The sequence below is a fragment of the Harmonia axyridis genome, chromosome 4, assembly GCF_914767665.1.
Source record: "Harmonia axyridis chromosome 4, icHarAxyr1.1, whole genome shotgun sequence".
Lineage (NCBI taxonomy): Eukaryota > Metazoa > Arthropoda > Insecta > Coleoptera > Coccinellidae > Harmonia > Harmonia axyridis.
The window spans coordinates 42,690,652-42,712,295 of NC_059504.1; the positions used below are offsets into that span (position 1 = coordinate 42,690,652).

The 21,644-nt window shown below is 35.8% G+C and overlaps 1 protein-coding gene across 3 annotated transcripts in view; it reads left to right on the forward strand.

The window, feature by feature from the left end:
• Window positions 1-21,644, forward strand: part of LOC123677556 (neuroligin-1-like) — a 536,762-nt gene that overhangs the window by 460,756 nt on the left and 54,362 nt on the right. For 2 of the 3 annotated variants that reach the window (XM_045614140.1, XM_045614142.1), the window contains 2 exons: window positions 7,993-8,199; window positions 10,400-10,878. In XM_045614140.1, coding sequence (XP_045470096.1) covers window positions 7,993-8,199; window positions 10,400-10,878 — 686 coding nt within the window. The remainder of the gene's footprint in view (window positions 1-7,992; window positions 8,200-10,399; window positions 10,879-21,644) is intronic. The other variant, XM_045614141.1, reaches the window with a different exon arrangement.

Below are 21,644 nucleotides of genomic sequence, written 5' to 3' on the forward strand. Positions count from 1 at the left end.
CTACAACTTTTAAACCAGAGGAGATAGACAAAATCTGATACCCCATTCTCGGTCTCTTTTTCAGAGAAACTTATAAGAGTAGTATTCATTTTTAGCCACCTTCTTTTGTTTTCGAGTTATAAGCGAAAATTGGAAAAATGGTGATATCGAAAAACATTTATATCTCCGCTAATACTGATGATAGAGCTCTGTAATTAAAACATTATACAGGCACTTTTTCACGTAGAATCCAGTGACGTGCTTGTCTTTTGAAAAGGGTCTTTAATTACGAAGCATTGACCCAAAGTTATGTTTTTTCAAATGGGAACACTAGATTTCTGTGCCATTTTTTGAAAGCTTAATTTTTCCTGATTTCACATGGTTCACATATAGTTTGTATTAATAAATAACAGAAAATTGTCAAAAACCTCTTTTTATCTGAGAGTCCTATTATTTCCATGGTTTCAACAGTTGATGAGCACAGAAAAATTGAGGTTTCTATAACAAGAGCAGTGTCCTTCCTTCAATCTGGTTATTTCTATGCTCTTCACTAATTTCTTCATAATTCGAATCTAGATATATTTTATAAATTTTTTATCTAAGAATTGATTTGAAAATATAGAAAAGATCCACAAGATCCAATGTTTCAATCGAAAGAAGAAAGAAAAATGTGCACAATGCACAATCGACACAATTCTCTTTATGTAGCACCGAATTCAATAAATGAATATTTGAAACTGTGTTCAAGCAACCTAGGAAGTTTTCTCCGAATTCATTTATATTTTTTAAAATATTTTTATAAAATATATCTAGATTCGAATTTAGTAAAAATTACTGAAAAGCATAGAAATAATCAGATTGACGGATGGATACTGCTCTTGTTATGGAAACCTCAATTTTTCTGTGCTCATCAGCAGTTTAAACTTTTTCGAAGCGACCTATGAGAATATTTTGCCATGGCCGGCCAGATCCCCCGATATTTTGCCTATAGAGCATGTTACATCATGTGTAGAGGGCTTGGAAATTTAGCCCAGCCTCCACGGACTGATACATGAAGTACAGCTAGCTTGGGAAAGTATCCCTCAGGAATAAATAGACCATCTTATTGCATCAATGCCGAGACGTGTTGGGAAGTGTATAGATAATCGCGGTGTACAAACGCATTATTAACAAATTTATTGAAAAAAATTGTAAACCCTTCGTTTTTTCCTTCAAATTTCAATCATTAAATGCTTGCTATACTATCTATGTTTTATCGAAAAATTTTTTAATTAAAACAGCTCCTTCTGATTGTTGCAGTTTCTTTATTTATTTGTTCCGGTAAAGGGATCAACATGATATATATTGTAATTGTACATCTAAGTGCAAATTTGTAGCTCGATCGAATCTACAGTTACGAAATCAATAGGAGCCCAAAATTTCAAACGCCCATATTTACGAATACCAAGCTGAATCTCTAGAATAATTCACACATTAATGTAGATAATAGTTATAATCAATAATATTCTATAGTGTTTCCACCTGGGGCTATTGCACCAAACTACTTATGTGCCGGTGTTCACTTTACATTTTGTCAAATTTGCAATATACGTTGAGCAATGTTAGAGCCAGTTCCACGGAACTTCACCTTGACAATTCATTTCGCCCAATTCAATTTTGAATGTTTCCCATAATTCATTTAAAAAGTGCAAAAAGAGAAGTAGTTTGGTTCAACAAGCCTCTATAAGAACCAACAATCAATGTTACAATATTCCGTGAATCGTTTTAGGTCTCACTTTCATATTTCATAATATTCATGTGACATAACCTTTCAATCCAGATAAATCCGTTCCTGTATATTCCCGTGAAGCTTTCGGTCGTTCCAAGTTATGTATTCCCTCTTGTGTGATACTAGAGCAGAGAATGGACTGCTGACAGTGTGGCGATTGAGAGCCTTGTCACGAGTTCTCCTTCCACGATCCGCTGAAACACAATAAAAAATCACCATGCCATGGAGATGTAGAAGTGTAACTAGACGATGGAGTGTCTGACTGAAGAGGTCGCTGGCTCCGTTGGAAAAGCTTTGGGGGTTAATAAATTCAAAGAATGCGAGAGAATTTTAAGTTCGGGAATCCGTGAGTTTGTATTCTGTATTTATTGGAGATGTAGATCTGATATCTGGGCTGTCTTATGTGAAACTCTATTGTTCGATATGTGAGAACAAATGATCGGAAAATGCAGATATTTTGTACGAAGGTAATTCTTAGTCTTTTCAATATTGAGACTGAAGTTATTTCTCAATTATACAGAAAACACTTGCAACCTTATTTCAAATGATATTTTAATATCTTTTCCGTTCTGGACTTTTCAATTTATATATAAATCAATTGAGTTTAAGTACCTGGTGAAAATAAATCACACTATTCACGTCATGCAGTACCATGGACACTTTTTGATATGGCACTGATTTATTAAAAATGAAATCAATGTGTCAATAAACAAATGACTTTATCTTCGTAGTAAAGAATATAATATCATAAGACACAAACGAATAACTTATTTTGGCGGTTAACTTACATGTATAAATTTCTATGTCGTTATCAACTTTTCGATAATTAACTTACTCCATAAGAGAATGAATTTATCATAACTAAACAAAATATGGCACATGCGTATACACGAAAATAAATGTTCAGTAGTTATTTATAGTCTTCAACTTTATATTAAACGCAGATTTTTTCCACATACACCAAACATACTGACCTCACACAACTTTGGCATAAATTGTCCTTTTTCTGAGAGGACTAGGGCATATATGACAGTATATCCTTTGATTTCAGGGCAACTTCTCTTCCTCAAGTTTCTTTGGTGAACTCTGATATCACTGTGCCCACCTGAGAAATTCTTGGTTAGTTTCGTTCAATTTTTCGGCCAAGTCTTTCAAATAAACAACGAGTGTTTATGACAGGCAGTTGTCACTTTTGAAGCTATCATCTTTTGACATTGGACCACTAAAAACTACGCCATCACTGAAAACTACGCCATGACTTGAAAGAGAACGACAAACGCTCCAATAACGCATTGAGATTTTTAAAATTCATTAATTCATTTATTAATGAAATTAAATAAAAATTACAAACATGGTGAAAATTTTGCTGTCAGTCAGTACGCAAAACAAAAGCACTTTTGTGTAGTCGTAAAGCACTATCACGGCCGGGAATAATAAAACTGGTGAAAAAATTTGAGCTGTTGGGACAGGTCAATGATGTGAAGAATCGGAACCATGTTCGTCTCTCAAAAACAACTGAGAATATTGATGCTGTAGCCCGTAGTGTTGACGAAAACACAGGTTTGTCGATTTCACGTCGATCTTGAGAATAAGGCATTTCACAAAAGACATTTCAGCGTAATTTACATAAGCACTGACATCTTAGGGCTTTCTAAATCAAGTTAATACCAGAAGTCACCTATACCAGAAAGCTCCTGAAGCTACCAGCAGCTGAGCTTCAGGTAATGGTAGGATTGCTGAAAGGATACAGTAACAATCCTATCGATTCAAATGCCTTTTGTATCGCATGAATAAATCAGCAAATGAGATCTGCAGGCTCAGTGGAAAGGAGGTAGAAACAGCCGAACACATAGTGTGAATATGTCCAGGGCTGACTGGCGTAAAAACCACTCACGTGGAAAAGTCAGTTCTGGATACTCAGAAAGTAATAGCCAAGGCTCCTGAGGATGTTAACGGTTTCGTTTATGGTACTCGTATCTACAGCCTCCCGGGGTTTGTATGAATACATAAGTTAGGAACATAAATCAATTTATTCGCAGTTCCCGGAAGGCTAATAGACAAAATAATATATTGTGTCTCTAGTAACTTCATTCAGAAAATCAACCGAATTGGATAAAATTCTAGAAAAACTAAATTTTCCAACAATTAACTAACTCTGAGAATTGTGGGACTTACAGACACCCTGTATTACAGACACAAACATCGTATCATACTCCATAAGTACCATGTCTTACTGCCATCAATCCTCGCTTTTGAAATTGTTCTCCCTACCTTCTCGACCATCTTCCTGTACCAATTCAGAAAGAAATAATAGATTTATAAAACTCCTCCAAAGATGAAGTTCAGTAATTCCTTCTGAAAAGATGAACGTGGATCTCTCATTTAATCCCTTTCTATAAGAAGTGGCATTTGTTCGAAAATTAGAGCGGAATTATACCCGAAACCACTTCAAATGAATAATTCATCTCTCTCCCACCAATCCTCGGGAGCTGTATTATTATTTCAACGTAACAACAGCTAACAAGAAGTTTATTAGAAACACTGCTCGTTTTTGCGAGTTTGACGTCATGCTTTTATTGCTTTGAAGTCGTCTAAGAATATAAGCCGGGGAGACCGGAGCTGCACACCTTTTGGGTAGAATTGTTCTTGCATTCGCATTACGCGGAATTAATGAGTGTGAAAAACTTTCTTCGTAATACGTTTCATTAGGTGTAGTAAAAAGGAATCCATTATTTTTCCTATAGATGGCTTTAGTCATCTATATCTCGTGTTGAATAAGTTCGAATGGTTTCCACTGTATGGCATTAGAAACATAAAATTCCGAACTATAAAAACTGTTTCGACAGTTTTGTGATTAGTTCACTCGGTTTGGTTTGAGCGCGGGTCAAAGATGAACACTAGCAAAGAAAAAATAAGCTTCATTTAAAGATAGAAGCGAAATTGCCGGACCAATAGCTGAAAATGTAAATAGTGTCCATGGTCCTGATACATCCACTTGCTCTTGTTTGGCCAATTCCATTTCAGTAACTTCGTTGTAAAAAATGCACCAAGCACTGGAAGGCCAAATGTCGAAAGAATGGACATGGACATTGTCGAATCCAACCGTCATGTCAGCACTGTTTCAATTGCACAAAAAGCCGTTTGGAATTATTTGTCTTAGGCTGGTCTCAAGAAGATGCTCAATGTATGGGTACCACACGAATTTCCATTTGCGAATCGCTTCTGAATTGCAACCAAATCGACCTATTCCTGAAAACGGATGATGATTGGTGATGAGAAGTGGATCACTTACGACAACGTCAAGCGAAAACGGTCGTGGTCGAAACGCGGTGAGCCGGCGGACATGGTGGCCAAGCTAAGATTTGCAGTCAAGAAGATTTTGCAGTGTGTTGGGTAGGATTAACAGAGGTCATCTACTATGAGCTTCTCCCCTACAAGTGTTAAGAGTTGTATTTTGTGATCGGTAAACACATAGAAAATGTGGTGACCAGTTGAGTTAGTAGATAGAGTGTTCAAAGATGTTTCCAAGTGCTGTACCACAATAAAACTCTCGTCTGTCGTCCATCAGTATTTGGATAATCCTCACGAAAATGTGAGTTCTTTTCTTTTTCTACTAACTCAACTGGTCACCACCTCGTGAATTACTCCACTGGTCCCTCCTTTCCCCAATTTTATACTTGGGTTACAAACATAAAATCATATTGTACACCTTGAATTTCTTCTTCCTTTCCTTATTCTCTAAGTTGTATGCCTGCGAAATGGTATCATGGTACCTGCACACTAATTAGGGTAGGAGAAAGATATTCTCTCTCGTGTCTTTCTGAGAACCATATGAATGAGAAAATTGTATGCACAAGTACCACGAGAGACCATTGTTACACTAATGCAGTTACATTTAAGAATTGTGATGACAAGACATTATGATTTTGAAATGCTCATGTCTGTACGATTGATGGAATTTTTCAAGGAAAATAATCTGTTTTCCCACACCCAGCATGGATATCTGCATGGACGTTCTACACAAACAGCAATCTTTCAGTTTGTACAATATGTTTTAGAATTACTGGAAAACAGGAATATGGCTTTAGGTATATTCCTCGACCTTACTAAATCCTATGACTCACTAGACAGAGAACATCTTCTTAGGAAATTGGAATTATATGGTATTAGAGGAAATACAAACAAATGGCTCAAGTCCTATATTTCCAACAGAAAGCAGAGAGTTTCCATCACACAAAACAATATCCAGACTAAATCAAACCTATTAATGAGAAACATGGGAATTGATCAAGGAAGTGTCATTAGTACCTTACTATTCCTAGTATATCTTAATGATCTAGGTAACATAATCCAAGATAATGAAGGTAGCATGGTCAATTTCGTTGATAACACAAATTTATTAACTGGTGCAGAAGAATTTGAAGAACTAACAAGACGAGCAAACCAAATTTTCTTAAAATCAAAGACATGGTTTGACTAAAACAATTTGATCCTCAATGAAAATAAAACTAAACTTGTTCTTTTTGATACAAACAGATCACAGAAACTAAAATCAGATTCAGTAACCTTATCGAATAATAATTTTCAACTGTCGGAATATGTCAAGTTTCTTGGCGTTTACATCGATCAATTTCTGAATTGGCGCCAACACACAGAAATAATATCAAAAAGGTTAGGTAAAAATTGTTATGCACTGAGATCAATCACCGAGTATATGAATGAGAACACCTTAAGAGTAGTATATTTTGGGAACTTTGAAGCCACCTACAAATATGGAATCATTTTCTGGGGAACAAATGAGAATCTGGAAAGAATATTTTTACTGCAGAAGAGAGCAATTCGAATAATATAAAAATTGGGATTTAGGGAATCATACAGATGAAAATTTAGATCAAAAAATATTCTAACAGTGCATGGTCTTTACTTGTTCGAATGTTTAATGTTTTTACATAAAAATAGCAGCAAATTCACAAGCGAAAATATAAATTCATATAATACAAGAACTTTAGACATAATTTTCCCAACACAGATTAACATTAACTGAAAAAAGTCCAACCTACATGAGTATAAGAGCTTTCAATAAACTACCAAACCAGATAAAAGGCATTTCACAATATAAAAAATTCCAAATCGAAGTAAAAAATCTACTTATTCAATTAGAACCTTATAGTCTCCAGGAATATTTTGAAAAAGCAATGTAAAACTTAAATTGTCACGTCATTTCACTTAATTTGTATAGTTTATATTATGTAACTACAAATCATTTGAAATAAAGGAATGTTATTGTTATTGTTATTATGTCTAATGACTTCTTGTCGCCACAGTAATAACAGTAAATAATGATGCATTTTGTAAATTTCATCTATGTTTTTGTTTACATATACGAAGTAAACTGGAACGTTTTACAATTTGGGTTTCGTTAAAAGTCACGTCATATCATATTCATTGAATATCTGGAAAAACCCTATCAGGATAATATCATTACTGCAGTGATCATGCAGTACACAGGACCCACAAAATCCGCATGTGTTATTTCCAATAGTTGGCGAGGTTATCCCAGTTTTCCACTATCCACAACTGGTTCCTATATATTTCATTTTCCGAGTATGCTCCGCAATAATAAACATTCCGTTTTTCCTTTTTATAATACTCGGTGCATCTGTGATGCATGATAATTGCGCTTATGCAGCCAATCTACAACGTCGAAAATTAGTTGTATTCAGAGTTGAAGCGAACTTTCTTGGTGAAAAGCCAAGACAAGATTGTTGGAGTGCCACTAAAACTGAGATGAAACCTCTCCAAGGATACAAGTTACTCGGAACTGAGTTACGCTTATATTTAGAAAGCTGTAAAACAATACGACTTACAGCGTTCGACTGTTTATGTATTATGTACTATACGATGTGCATTTCTCGATTCACATATGCATGCTGATAGCTGTATTACAAGATGTTTTATTATTGTGTAGCAAAGTTTTTGATACGAATAAAAAACTTTGGTCGTATAAATTTTAAGATATACCTAATTATGGAATACTTTGTACATTATACAGGGTGCTTCATTGGTAAAAGGAAACCGTTAAAAGAAGACACCGAGGTGATTCTAGATATACCCCATATATTGGGTCTGACTGCCTTGGTTATCGAGTTACAGGATGATTCATGAATTTTCCTCATTTCTTTTCGAGGTCTTAACAACAATAGACACGTTTAAATATGTTTGCTTATTTTCTCTTTCTTCCACAGAACTTCTTCATCGAGTGATTCTGCTGAGTGGATCAGGGCTGAGTCCTTGGGCGATACAGAGGGATCCCTTGTCGGTGAAGAGAACTGTAGCCGAACACACAGGGTGTCATGGAGATCTTCTAGAGGATGACTTGGCGCCTTGTTTGAGACTGAAATCATTAGATCAACTACTTAGTGTGAATATAGAGTCACCTAGATTTTTACCAGGTAAGAAAATACTCAGTAGATACTAGTTAGAATCTCATTTAAAAGGATGGGGCGCATAATATAGGCCGAAAGTATTAAAGACTCTTTTATTGATTCTAAATTTCTTCACCTCAACCCAAGAACTATGCCAAACAAATTATAATCGAAGGGAGAGCATATTCTATTAACTTATTATTTTTTATATAACATAAAAGTAGAAATCCTGTGGAGGCTTTTGAATCTCAAATTAAGTGAAACACAGTAAAGCCAAAATATTTTAACTGCAACCCAATTGAAATAATGAGTAATAAAATTATAGTTTGAAAATTTTCTCATTGAATTCACCCTGTTGGGTTAGTATCACAGATGTAAAGGGTTTTCCAATAAGAGGTTCCATTTTGATATTGAAAAACACTTGCATACTCTTAAAAAAATCAATAGCTACTCATTTCATTGTTTAGAGGAAACTATCCCACTAACGATGCAAGACAATATGAGCCCAGTGGGCACAGGAACACATAGACTGGCTGTTTGGTCAGTGGCGAATTTTTTTTCGGACAAAACCAGTTGTTTTAGTTTGTGATAGTCGGTGCGAGTTTAAAGATGGTCATGGCAACACGGAATATTACCTTTTGCCAGAGAATTCGTTTTACGAAATGACTTCTGGTGTCATAATCCTCTTTAAACTCCTTGGTATGCCAAGGAGGAGCAATAATTTTTGTAGAGGCTTAAAGGTCGTCATGACATGAGTCCCATTGAGCACATGTGGAAATTTGTTGAAAGAAGCAATCTCAAACCGAATTAATCCTCCTAGCAACCTTCAGGATTTCACACTCGCGGCCCAAAAAAAATGGAACAATATCCCAATGGATACCATTATCTCCCTTATTGTTTCCATGCACAGTCGCTTCAACTTTTACTTAACTACAAAACAGGGGAGGACAGACCGAAAATTCATACATTTATCTACTCCTATTGAATTATATACTCATTATTCAACTGCTTTTGAGCAATTAATAGTATCTATTAACAAACAGCGTGATTTATAATAACTCACTACTATAACTCACTATTATAAATAGGAAAATATGGATCTGTGCTTCTATACTTCTCTGCTTCTATTCGTTTGGCCGAAAAGGAACATTCCATTATTGTTATTGAGGGGAGGATAGTCCGAGGGAATGTCACTTTTGACGTTTTCAAATTAAGTTGATATCTAATTATTGTGAATGTTTTGCTGAAAACGATTAATTCAGATAGTGAAGATGAAATATTATAAAGGTATACATTTCCAAAAGACAAACAGCTGATGTTACCATACAGAATTAATTGCCCGAAAAAATATAAAGGAGTTTGAAAAAATTTTCAAGATGGGTGTAAGATCATAAGGTCATCGTTTACAGAGAATATTTTTTGGTATATTTTAATGCATTTTTATAGGCAATTATTAAGGTTTTTCAATAAATTTCTATGTCTGTACTGTGTACTGGATTCGAGCTAGCCGAAGCTAGTTCGATTGTGATTGGTGGCACTAAGTTTCCATCTCTCTTGTACGGGATCGAGCACATTATGTTTATTTCCCGTTCCTTCTGTCTTTATTCTAAGTCTGTATTTTTTTCTTAGTATTTATTGATATAGTCGTAGATAAAGTATAGTATTCAACTTGCGGTAATGGTCATAACTCACTTGATGAATTACAGCACTCGCCTGCGGCTCGTGCTGCAAACATCATCTGCGTGAGTTATGACCTACATTACCGCTCGTTGAATAATATACTATTTTCCTATGTGGTTTTTTCCTTTATTACAGTTTCTGGTAACAATTTTATTCCGCACTATTTTTCGTTTATTTTTTTTCTTGATGAAATTCTGCCATTCTATTAGTTATATCAAGTGATTATTAAATGTACTTTGTAATACACCTTTTGACTTGTATTAATAGGGTCTAATTTCAACAAACATAGGAGGGTCCAATAATGTTGGCGATGTGTTTGATTATAGGTATGTTTTATGTAACTTTATACCGAATTTACGCAGTTTACATGTAATGGTGAGCCATTACACAATCCTCTCAATGTGACAGTCGAGAGTTCTATGGATGTAGTAAATGATTGAGAAGATAATTAATACAACAGATCAAACAAGGTCTCAGTTCTAGAAGGTCCATCTCCATCTACCATTCATCCAACACGTATAATCCACACTGACTCTTATTTTTTCAGGTTTTGCCCCGTTCATCGACGGCACAATCCTCCTCAACCCATCCACCAACGTGCCCTTGACGACGGGCGGAGGCTCGTCAAGCACCGTGGCCACCTCGGCCGGTTTCGAGCTGGCCGACTTTCCCGAACGGGACCTGATCTTCTCGCTGACCAGCACCGAGTCCTACCTCGATCTTAGTGCGCAGGACCTCGAGTTCGGTTTCAACGAGAGTCGGCGCGATCGCATCTTGAGGACGTTCGTGCGCAACTCGTACTACTACCACCTGAACGAGATCTTCTCCACGCTGAAGAACGAGTACACGGACTGGGAGCGTCCGACGCAGAACCCGCTGAGCGTGCGCGATGCCGCGTTGGACGTGCTTAGTGACGGTCACACGGTGGCGCCCCTCATTAGGGTAGGTTATCTCCACGCGATGCGGGGAGGAAAGACATTTTTTCTACATTTCAATCATCAGAACGGGGAGAGGGATTTTCCGATGGTGAGTTCGCGTTTTTTTTTCATTGTTCATAGTATTTCTTATTTTTATTTGAATTGTATTTGAAATATTATGTAATACCACATATAAAGTAAATGGACAAAAGTATAAGTACAGCGTGTCCCAAGTTCGATTCTCACTATAACTATAAGATTTAAAGAAAATATCTTCAAAGACTCCTGGTCCCTTTTTTCATATTAATAAGATGGCAGAAAACAGATTATAGTTATCTTGATTCGTTCTCGTGTTTTCTGAGAAATGACCGTTCCAAATATATATTTCGCTACATCTTGGTTTCTGTTTGGGATATTCGATAAATTTTAAACATTTTTTTTTCAGTAATTTCTATGATTTATATATGTTTTTTTTTTATACGCATCTCTCGGCAAAAGACTGAGCTTATAACGCCCTTTCAAGCGCCCCGAGATGAATTTAGAAGAAATCGGTTCGTGCGTGTCTTAACCCTTACTGGAACAGTGGTACAAAAATTGTACCACCTTTTCCCGAACAAGCGCAGCACAGTGGTCCATATAACATACCACTCATTTTATCGCAAATTTGATACGGCACGGAAGCTTTAAAAGTGTACCTCCTAATGCATCGCGTGCATATATGCATAATACGCATATCTTGTGCGCAAACGTAAACATCCCTTTTATCAAACATTAGTTTCTGCGACGCATTTGCAGGATAGTACACGTTTATATGCAAACCAATTTTTTTGTGAACAAGTACCGTCTTTTTTTCATTTGAATTTATTTGTTGAGTGTGTTTATCCTATAAGCTTCAAGAATAGTTTTCATCAAGTAAGTATATTTAAATTTTCTCAATATTTTGTCTAGAATGTAGTGGTACTTTATATGTACCACTGCGCCGTACGTATATAAGGGTTGGTCATGAACTATTATTCCAGATACAATGGAATATTTGCCATTCACATTGAAAGGACTAACCCATGCTGAGCTTATGGAGGAAATAGAAAATATTCCATCTGATGCAGAATCTATTGTTGACGAGGACGAAGCTGACGAGTCAGAACATCCCTTGCGGAATGAAATTTGTATCGAAAATTTGGTTCAAGACGTCGTAGATGACATCAGTGATGACTTGTCTCATTAAAAAGAAAACGAGACAACAGTCCATTAGAAATTAAGAAGCATAAACCGCAAGTATCCATAGAAGTCAGACTTGACAGTTCAGCACATCAACCTGGAAGAGGCACCAGAAGAAGATGCGCAGTATGCAGCACAAAAATTAATCAAGTGAGAACTGAATGGACCTGTACAATTTGTAAAGTTCCTTTGTGTTTGTCCAAAACGAAAACATGCTTCCAGGATTTCCACTCAAAGGTAAAATTGCTCATCGTAAATAATTCGACAAGTAACTTTCATTTCTATCTTTCAGGCATAGTGGTACACTATATGTACCACCTCCTATAGGGTCCCACGATTTTTTTGGAAAAAAATTTACATTGATTTTTCATTATATATTCATATTTCTTCCTAAATAAATACAAAAACATAAGTAATTATGAACTTTTATTTGTCGTGCCACCCGTGCAAAATATCTTCGCTGATCTCTGTGCCAATAAGGGTTAAACTGCTGTAAGTTGTAACCAAGGGGGAATACATCTTGAGGTAGGGTATTCCATAGCCTTGCAGTTCGGTAAGATATGATACTCATAACAGATTATAGAAACTAATTACTGTTTTTGAGATGTAGAGGAGAGTAGACGATTTTTAAATGGATCACCTTATAGTTTACAAAGGAGTTTTTCAGCCGTAGATTGGTGACAAAGCATCCCATTTTCGATATGTCAAAAATGTCATCCATAGAGTCTATGAGTATAAATTAGATTTAATATGAAACTTACACGATCTCTAAAAATCAAATAGGTATAAATCTGAAAAATCTCCTGTTTTGTCTGAAAGTTTTACAGGTACAAGTAGACACATCAGGTTTTGTATGCATCTCAGAAAGGATCTTCATCGTTTTTCCTGACATTACTCATGGTTCACTGGAACGGTGCAACAATCAAAACATATGCGCCATAGAGTATCTAATAAACGAGTCTTCTCTTTAAATGGCGAAGTGGGGATGGTCAGAGAGCGAGGAATTTATTTGCTATTATGAATGACACAAAAAGTTTCCTCTGTACAAATGTAGGTTTATCCGTCAATACTGGATTGAGAATGGAATGAATTATACAAAATACGAAATATAATGAAAAATATAAACGAATTCTGAAAAATGAGAAATCGAGGGTCAAAAAATTCAAATTGAATGTTCAAATAATCTACCTTGATGAGCCAAACAGGAGCCAAATCTATTATCTATCTTCTTCTTTCCTCAAAAAATTTCCATAAGTGGTTTTTTGGTGCTTTATCAATCTTACACTCACTGGATGTTCCTGAACACCCACATTCCTCAAATTTTGTAGTTATTGTAGAAATGGCGGAACTTGAATGTATAGGCCCATCTTCAAAGCAAACAGTAAATGAATTGGTTTTCTTCACAATTGATTGACCACTGAAGAACCATTCAATAATTTGGATTTTTCTTCCATTGAACATTTCAATTTGCGAAGAATTTACTCTATTTTCGAACAATATGTCTTATAACGCAGGGAGCGACTAATTCTTTTATCAAACCAAGTGTATAGCACTATGACCATCCCCATTTTGCTATCGAAAGATAATTATCGATATCGCATCACGAAGATCTTTTGATTGTTGCACTGTTTCACTGGACCATGAATTTTCTCTGAATTCACAATCCACAACTCCAAGATGTAAACTTTAAGTGAATAAGTGAGTTAATGTCGACTATCCTATTTTTTTCTATGTATTTTCCGAAACTGTATATGTGTGAACTTGTCTATTTTACCGAAGGAAACAGACCTTCAAAACCCATCCCTGTCGAATCAGACAACACTGACCTAGTTGCGATGCCCCTAGTCAGAATGATACATATTTCAGTGAAGAACATCAAATTCACGCATCATGTGGTATCGTATCCCTTGAATTCACAAATAACATGTCTGTCACTGGGCTGCATTCATCCAATAACGGAAAATAGTTGAAGGTATTGCATCTGATCCACTAAAAAGTTCATACAATAAGCCAAACTTTTTTGAATAACGTCACAGTCTACAGATTGCTGGCATGTCGTCGGACTGTTTGAGACCATTCAAATTTCGACAATGTGTGTAAATGACAGATGCTTAAAATTTACTGGTTAATCGAATAATCTGAAAAGGACCTGATCTTCAAAATTTATAGTTTGCGAATGTCCTATAATTACAATGATCATCAAAGTAATTTATAACCATTTGGTTTCAAATATGAAAACTCAGTATCCACAAATCTCGAATAGCATATTCCAATCTAGAATAGCAATTATATCCAACCAAAATAGCTCAGATCTTATCGAAGTCGATAAGATCTACGAAATCAGACCAGTTCATGACGGAAGCAGATTTTTCCCTTCAACTTATAAAACTTCCCATTTGTCCCGCGGATGATTGATGGAGAAAATTTTCTGGAAACAAAAGACTGTATATTACCACCCGCCCTTAAATTTCGTGAAGCAGACTTTCCTTTGGATTACCAGAGTGAGCTATTGAGTAATAATCCATCAAGAATAATCCAGCCATTATCAGATGATCGAGGCTCACCAGGGGGATAATGTTTTTCTCGATGGGAAAATTTGGTAAAGCGGATTTTCTGAATCACACGTTTATGGAGAGAACGATGAAGTGATTGGGGCCAGATTTGTATCACAAATTTCCCAGCTCTTTTGATCCAATTTCTAAGGATTCAATGAAGATCGGAAAATGATTTCTTTAGCTCTCGTCATTTTTTTTTTGTTTCAATATTTATCACTTTTCAATGTTTCATTGATTGAATTGGATATTGTCATAGAGAAATAATAATAGAAGTAGTTGTACTGATTAGAAAAATCGAATGAAGGGATCATCATCATTAAGAAGTTTTTTAACTATCAGAGTATTGTGATAAAGGAAGAACACTGTCTTTTTCTGATATATCTCTTTGATGAATACTCCCTTGTTTTTAAGACTTAGCGATCTCGACAAGTGTTATTTTGTCATAGCATATATAAGTGGAACCATAAATCTTATTTTTTACTCTTCTGTGAAATTGATAAGCAAATAATCAATTTTCAATTGGAATAACAATTTTATGTGTCGATTGATGGTGACTTAGCAATAAATCATTACTATTTCAAAGGTCTGAATCCACTTGATGAAGGCAATCTAATATCAATATCAAAATAATAAAAAGTACTGTGCCAAAACCTTCACTATCTGATCTATTTGATATATTTATTTATTTATTTTATTTAAATTTACAACTATCGTTCAAGATTACAATTATTGTTATTATAGTTGAGTTATAATCAATTTTTTATATTTTTGTCTAGAAATAAAATTCCAACTGACGAGGCGATATCATATTGCCTTCATTAAGTGGTATCATTTGACTTCTTTAATTGAAAGCAATCATTTATTGAGTCAGCAAGTGAAAACTGATGATTTGAGGGAGAGTAAGAAAAAATTGTTAAGGATAATTATTTTTTGGTTGCTGTGAATATTTCTTCAGTTGGAATTATATTTCTAGACAAAAAAGTATATATCAGATACCTTGTGAAGGTTTTGGCACAATATTGTCACATTTCTATATTGATATTAGATTGCCTTCTTCAAGTAGACCTTTTTATTGAGAATGAGTTCAACTCGCTAATTTAATATCACTATTTAAGAGTTATATACTAAAAATCAGAGTGATTCAGTTGGAGCGCAAGATGATTGGTTAAGTTCAATAGAATAAACCAATAAAATTAGGTTCACACAACTCACTTCAGCATCTTTCATAGTGGTTTCTACTTGCTCTTTTATGTATTCATCGAAATGGGTTCAAGAAATGTCTGCCTGACTTGTAGATAATTCACGGAACACAGTCAATCTTGTTTCAGAGAGTTTGATATTCAGAATCGAGATGGCTTTGAGGATTTTCTCGTAGTTCAAAAAGACGTGTCATTTTTCTTGTAGTATCTTGTGATATCGAGGTATCACATGAAGTATCATGTGATACCTCGAAAAATCATTCATAACTCACGTCTATGAAATAATTCTTGTCAGTTACAAATAATATATTGTTCTCCGCGAAATGAATGTCGAAATGGGAAAGAGACACTTAAGTTTTCCCATTTAATCTTTGTCGACAGTCTACGCCAAGATCTGGATGCATACCACATAACACTCCCTTCTTGACGCTCAACCAAGGTTTAAGAAATACAGGGTATCCCAACTGGAACGCCATTGTTCCATAAATCGTAAACTAGAAGAAGAACAGAAATTTTTATGGTTTACATAAAAAAACACAAGTTTGTATTATAACTGTTAACTAATAGCCATAAAAAACAAATCACTACACCATTGGATTCTTCTGAAAAAAGTGTTGGTTTCATGTTTAAAGCATATGATATGAGAACTTTTCATTTCATGCCATTTTTCAATTATTTCTTAAAGCTCAAAAATAGTTGTATTTTTAAGGTTTTGGTTTTTACCAAATCAATTCCCTCATGAATCGAGCTCGTAAATGAGGCATTAATTTTTTTTGACATATTGGTAAAAAACTGATTATACATTTACTATTCGAAGTATTGTCCATCGCTGGGCTCTACCTTCTTCCATCTTTCGGGCAGCGTACGAATCCCGTGTTGAAAAAACTAGTCATCTTTTCAAGCGATCCACGATTCGATCCAATTTTTTAATTATTTATAACACCGGAAGTTCTGATCGGCCAGGCCGTGTCCCATGGATCGAAACACATGATAGTCCAAGGGAGGAACGTCTGGAGAATACGGTAGGTGGGATAGTTCAACGTTTTCAAGTATGACTTGACTACTTTGCAACATTGGGTCGAGCATATTCATGCTGTAAAATCATTATAATAATAATAGTTGACTTTATTCCCACAATACAAGATGAATACAAATAATTTCACAAAGAAAAAAAAAACATTGAAAATTCAATGTAAGGAATGGCGGAGTCCAGTACTTAGGTGCATACCTAAGTACATCTCCTGTTCAACTCAACCTAATGTCTCTCATTGTATTGCGGCCGTTTGTCTTTCAATGATCGACTCAAATGCATTAATTGCGTTGTATAACGATCGCCTGTGATTGTTTCAGTCGGTTTTAACAACTCATAATACACTAAGTCGAACTAGTCCCACCAAATACTGAGCATGACCTTGAAACCTTGAATATACGGTTTGGCCGTTGACGTGGAAGCATGGCCGGAATATTTCCATGATGCGCTGAGGATGATAGTAATGAACCCATTCTTCGTCTGCAATACAGACACAAATTGACTAATATTTCGATGGCGTTATGTTTACAAATAACTAAGCTTATTGTATGACATTTATTTATTTCGACTACTTCTGTCCATTGCAACCATTCATTGCAAAACGCGGAAGCAAAGTTGTACACCTAATATAATGACACTTCAGAAGTTGCGTTACATAAATAAAACATAATATTCAACATTTATGCATAGATATTAATTCCACATCAAGAATATTTCCGTTAGAATTATTTCCTTTGGATATGATTCTGTTAAACATCTAGAACGAGAAATAAAATTTAAAAGACATTTAAACCTAAACCTCCTCACAGTTATAGAATATCTGGAGATTCCACTCGTAAAACTCTAAGCTCAAGACGTTCTGCAACAAAATAATAATCGCCTTAAAATTAAGCGCCACTTCTCTTCCCTCGGATTCACAGGAATACTTAATCGAATTGGCTTAAAAGCAGCAACCCATTTTCGAAATACCCCTCAACCCTAATTCGTTCTCATGAAACTCGGACCGTTATTAAATAACCGTACCGGACTGTTATTAAATAACCGTTCCATACCTGTAACATAACGCTACGACATTTCTTTCAATGCGACCGGACGGAAGGGGCGCCAAAACATCCGTAAATTCAACTGAGCGTACGTTTAAATTAATTTAATTTGCAGCTAAATGCTCGCCCCCATCCGGTCGAAAATAAGATGCTCTGGCCATAAAAGCGGCATTAGGGGGGATATCCACAACCAAATTACGCTCACCTGCTGTGCATTTCCTACTTCGTTTATTATTCAGCACGTTGCTGTCTGTATGCGGGAGGTAAATATATTTCGTTGACTTTGGTTGGACGTCATGGCGTGAGTTCTATACGAAATACATGCAGATCTTGGAGGAGACTGTCGTAGCATATGAAATGGGAAAAGTTGAACGACTTGAATGTACTTTTTTCACTTCGGCAATCACCTCTCTTCGAAATTTGTGAGGGTGACTAGGTGCACCAGTATCTTAGGTATCGATGACATTTTTTGAATTTGAGACTGTTAGATCTGAGGTTTATACGAGATGTCTCAGAAAAAAGTATCGGGTGTTTCGAATACGTTGTCTATTGAGGGGATCTCAAATATCAAAATCCCTTTTGAGCTATTAGGTGTACAATTTTGCTTTCGCCATTTTGCAATAGATGGCTGTAGCGGTAATTGGTTGTCGAAATAAATAGATCGTAAATGTCATACAACAAGCTTGGGTATTTGTAATGAACATAACGCCATCGAAACATTAGTCGTTTTATGTCTGCATCATAAACATATTCTCGATCAAAATTGTCAGCTCACGAGCCAAATTCCCGTTATTTGCGGGAGGTTTCAATTTTATGCTTCAATATGAAGAAATCTGAGGCTGAGGCTAATCGAATGCTCTCAAATACCTATGGTGAGGCCGCTATTAGTAAAGGAACGTGCCAAGAGTGGTTACAACGCTTCAAGAACGGTGATTTTGACGTCGAAGGCGTAGAAAGAAGGTTTTCGAAGATGCAGAATTGGAGGCATTACTTGATCAAGACTTGCGTCAAAACCAACAAGAATTGGCAGGATTATTGGGAGTGATGCAACAAGCCATTTCAAAACGCCTGAAAGACATGAGAATGATTCAGATACAAGGATATTGGGTGCCTTTCAAGTTGAAGCCGAGAGATGTTGAACGACGTTTGTTTGCTTGTGAACAGCTGCTCGCAAGGCAAAAACGGGAGGTATTTCTGCATCGCATGCACCGCATGATAATGCTCGATCCCGTTGAAACGTTGAAATGGGAAGTCCTACTTCACCTGCCGTATTCTCCAGACGTTGCTCCACCGTACTATCATTTGTTTCGATCATAGGCACACGTCCTGGTCGACCAGCACTTTTGAACTTATAAAGAAGTAAAAAATTGGATCGATACGTGGATCGCTTCAAACTATGACCAGTTTTCTCAACGCTGGATTCGTACGATGTCCAAAATATGGGAGAATGTAGTGGCCAGCAATGGACAATACTTTGAATCATAAATGTAGAACCAGTTTTGAACAATAAAACCTCGGATTTCGGAAAAGAAACGGCTGAAGCAAAGTTGTATGCCTATGTAGGAGAAAGTAAATGAATTGTAAATTTAGGGTTTCTAACATTGATGACAAAATGAATGTTTTTTTACTTTTCCTTGATGATATCCTCATTGTATTCCTCCTGAACGACACCAACCCTTTTCGTTTCATTCCACCAACGCACTCATGAAAATAGGGTCACTCCAATAGAATTTACACTTGAGCTCAGTGAGTATTTAGAAGATTCAGACCTTGATTGTCTGGAGATGAAATCGATATTAGCTCCTCTCGGGAGTTGAGATTCGACGCTAATTCTGGTACTCTTTTCTTAATACTGTGATCCTTTTGAGTTGAAGAATCTCCTTTATTTGTGGAAGGGATCAGAGAAATAGAGAGGCTATGTTTATACAGGGTGAACCATTTTAAAAGAATCGACTCCTTGGGTAGAGCCTAGGTCAAAAAAAATTTCTAGAATTGAAGGGAACATCGAATGCAGATACTCAATGTGATCTTGGAGTTTTATTCCATGGTCAAAGAGATTCTTTGAAAATGAGACATTTTTCTTTAAAGAAAAACTAAACACATTTGTTGCTTTACTTTTTTCTCTGAATTACTCTGGAGATATGAAGTGTGTCATGTGAGAAATCGTTAGAGTTATTTCTCACATAATCATATATTTCTGTATTGCTTATGAACATATTCAAAAATTGAAACCAGTTTATTTTCAAATCTTTTCCAACTGCACCAGGATATTTGAATCTAACCTCACGTCGACTTTTGAAATTGTTACCTTTGCAATTTTTAGATTGTGCGTTATTTTGGACAACTATTTTCAGTAGTATTTTTTTTATCCATTTATTTCTCCTTTCTTCTTTCACTTCATTTAATGCTTTCATTAACATCTGAAGGTTGGAGCAGATGATAGAAACTCGGCATCGATGATCAAGAGGAAATATTTGAAAATTGAATAAGGTTAAATGTTGAATTTTTGTTGCATCTTTCGATTGAAATTGTTTTTTAGGGTTTGTTACTTGTCCTTCCACGAGAACTCACTTTTTCAATTATGCGCAGTGGTCTGTGTAAAAGAATTTCATTAAAACAATTGAACCCTTCATATCCTCATAACGATTCATTTTGTCACAAAACAAAAGGAATAAAATGTTCCAAGTGATCCGAATTTAAACAATCTTCTTGACCTCGAAATGAAACATTTTTCGATCTTAGCTTTTCGCAAAGAGGCAATCCAGTGGATCTTTTAAAATAGGTCAGGCTATGTATTGCTACAGAAAATTCACAAAGAGTGAACAGTTACAGTGTATGATGTTTTCCATTGAATTTGGAGAAATATTGTTCAATATTGGTATTGAGAATCTCTTTCAATTCTCATTCAATAATGTTGGGTATTTTAGAAAAAGCACCTGATTTGAATAATTGCTAGTTGGCTGGTTTCGGGGTGACATTGAGGTAGTGAGTAAACATTATACATTACATCACACTACTACGCTACCAAATAAGCCCTCAAAAAATATCTGTAATCTCATTTTGCGTAATAAGTCTTATTTTAACTCCGGCAAATGTGCCGTATACTAAGATTTTTTCTTTCTCACTACGGTACTGAATTTCGTCTTTAACTCGAGTGTTAATTACTCGAAACGTCTTCGATATGTCACGTCTTCGTCTTTTACTCTTTAAGTCTTTCGTTCGGTCGTCTCGTCTTTAAATCGTTCTCGACTCGTCTTAATCTAGTCCGCGAACCGTCTTTTCGTCTTACGTCTTAAGTTTCAACCGACAGAACTCACTCTTAACTCGACTTAGGCCTGACTTGAACTCTACTCGTCTTCGACTTAACTTTAACTTACTCTCGACCAGTGACGGCTCGTCAGGGTCGGCAGGGTCGGCCGGGCCGACCCAAAAATTATCGGGAAATAGAAAATAATTCTAGATATTCAATTCATTCAAACTCAATCGGAGTTATCGATTTCGATATCCAAATTCCCTCGATAATGAATATTTCCACTCAGAACAGGAAAATATAACTTATACCGGCCAATATTTTCTTTCGGACCCACCTAATATTCGATTTCCAAAGCATCCAGCGTTGTTATTCCCTTTCATAAATTGTAACAAACCACAATCGTAAATGGTTACTTTTCGTAACATCACCCCAAACAAGTTATTCCAGAATTGTACGTAACACCGTAACATTAGGTCTGAAATGTAACAGTGTAACACAAATGTTACAATTATACAATTGCAACTCCTGGAATGTCACTGAATGAAAGCATCTCATCACGTTAGGTCGGCCAAGAGCC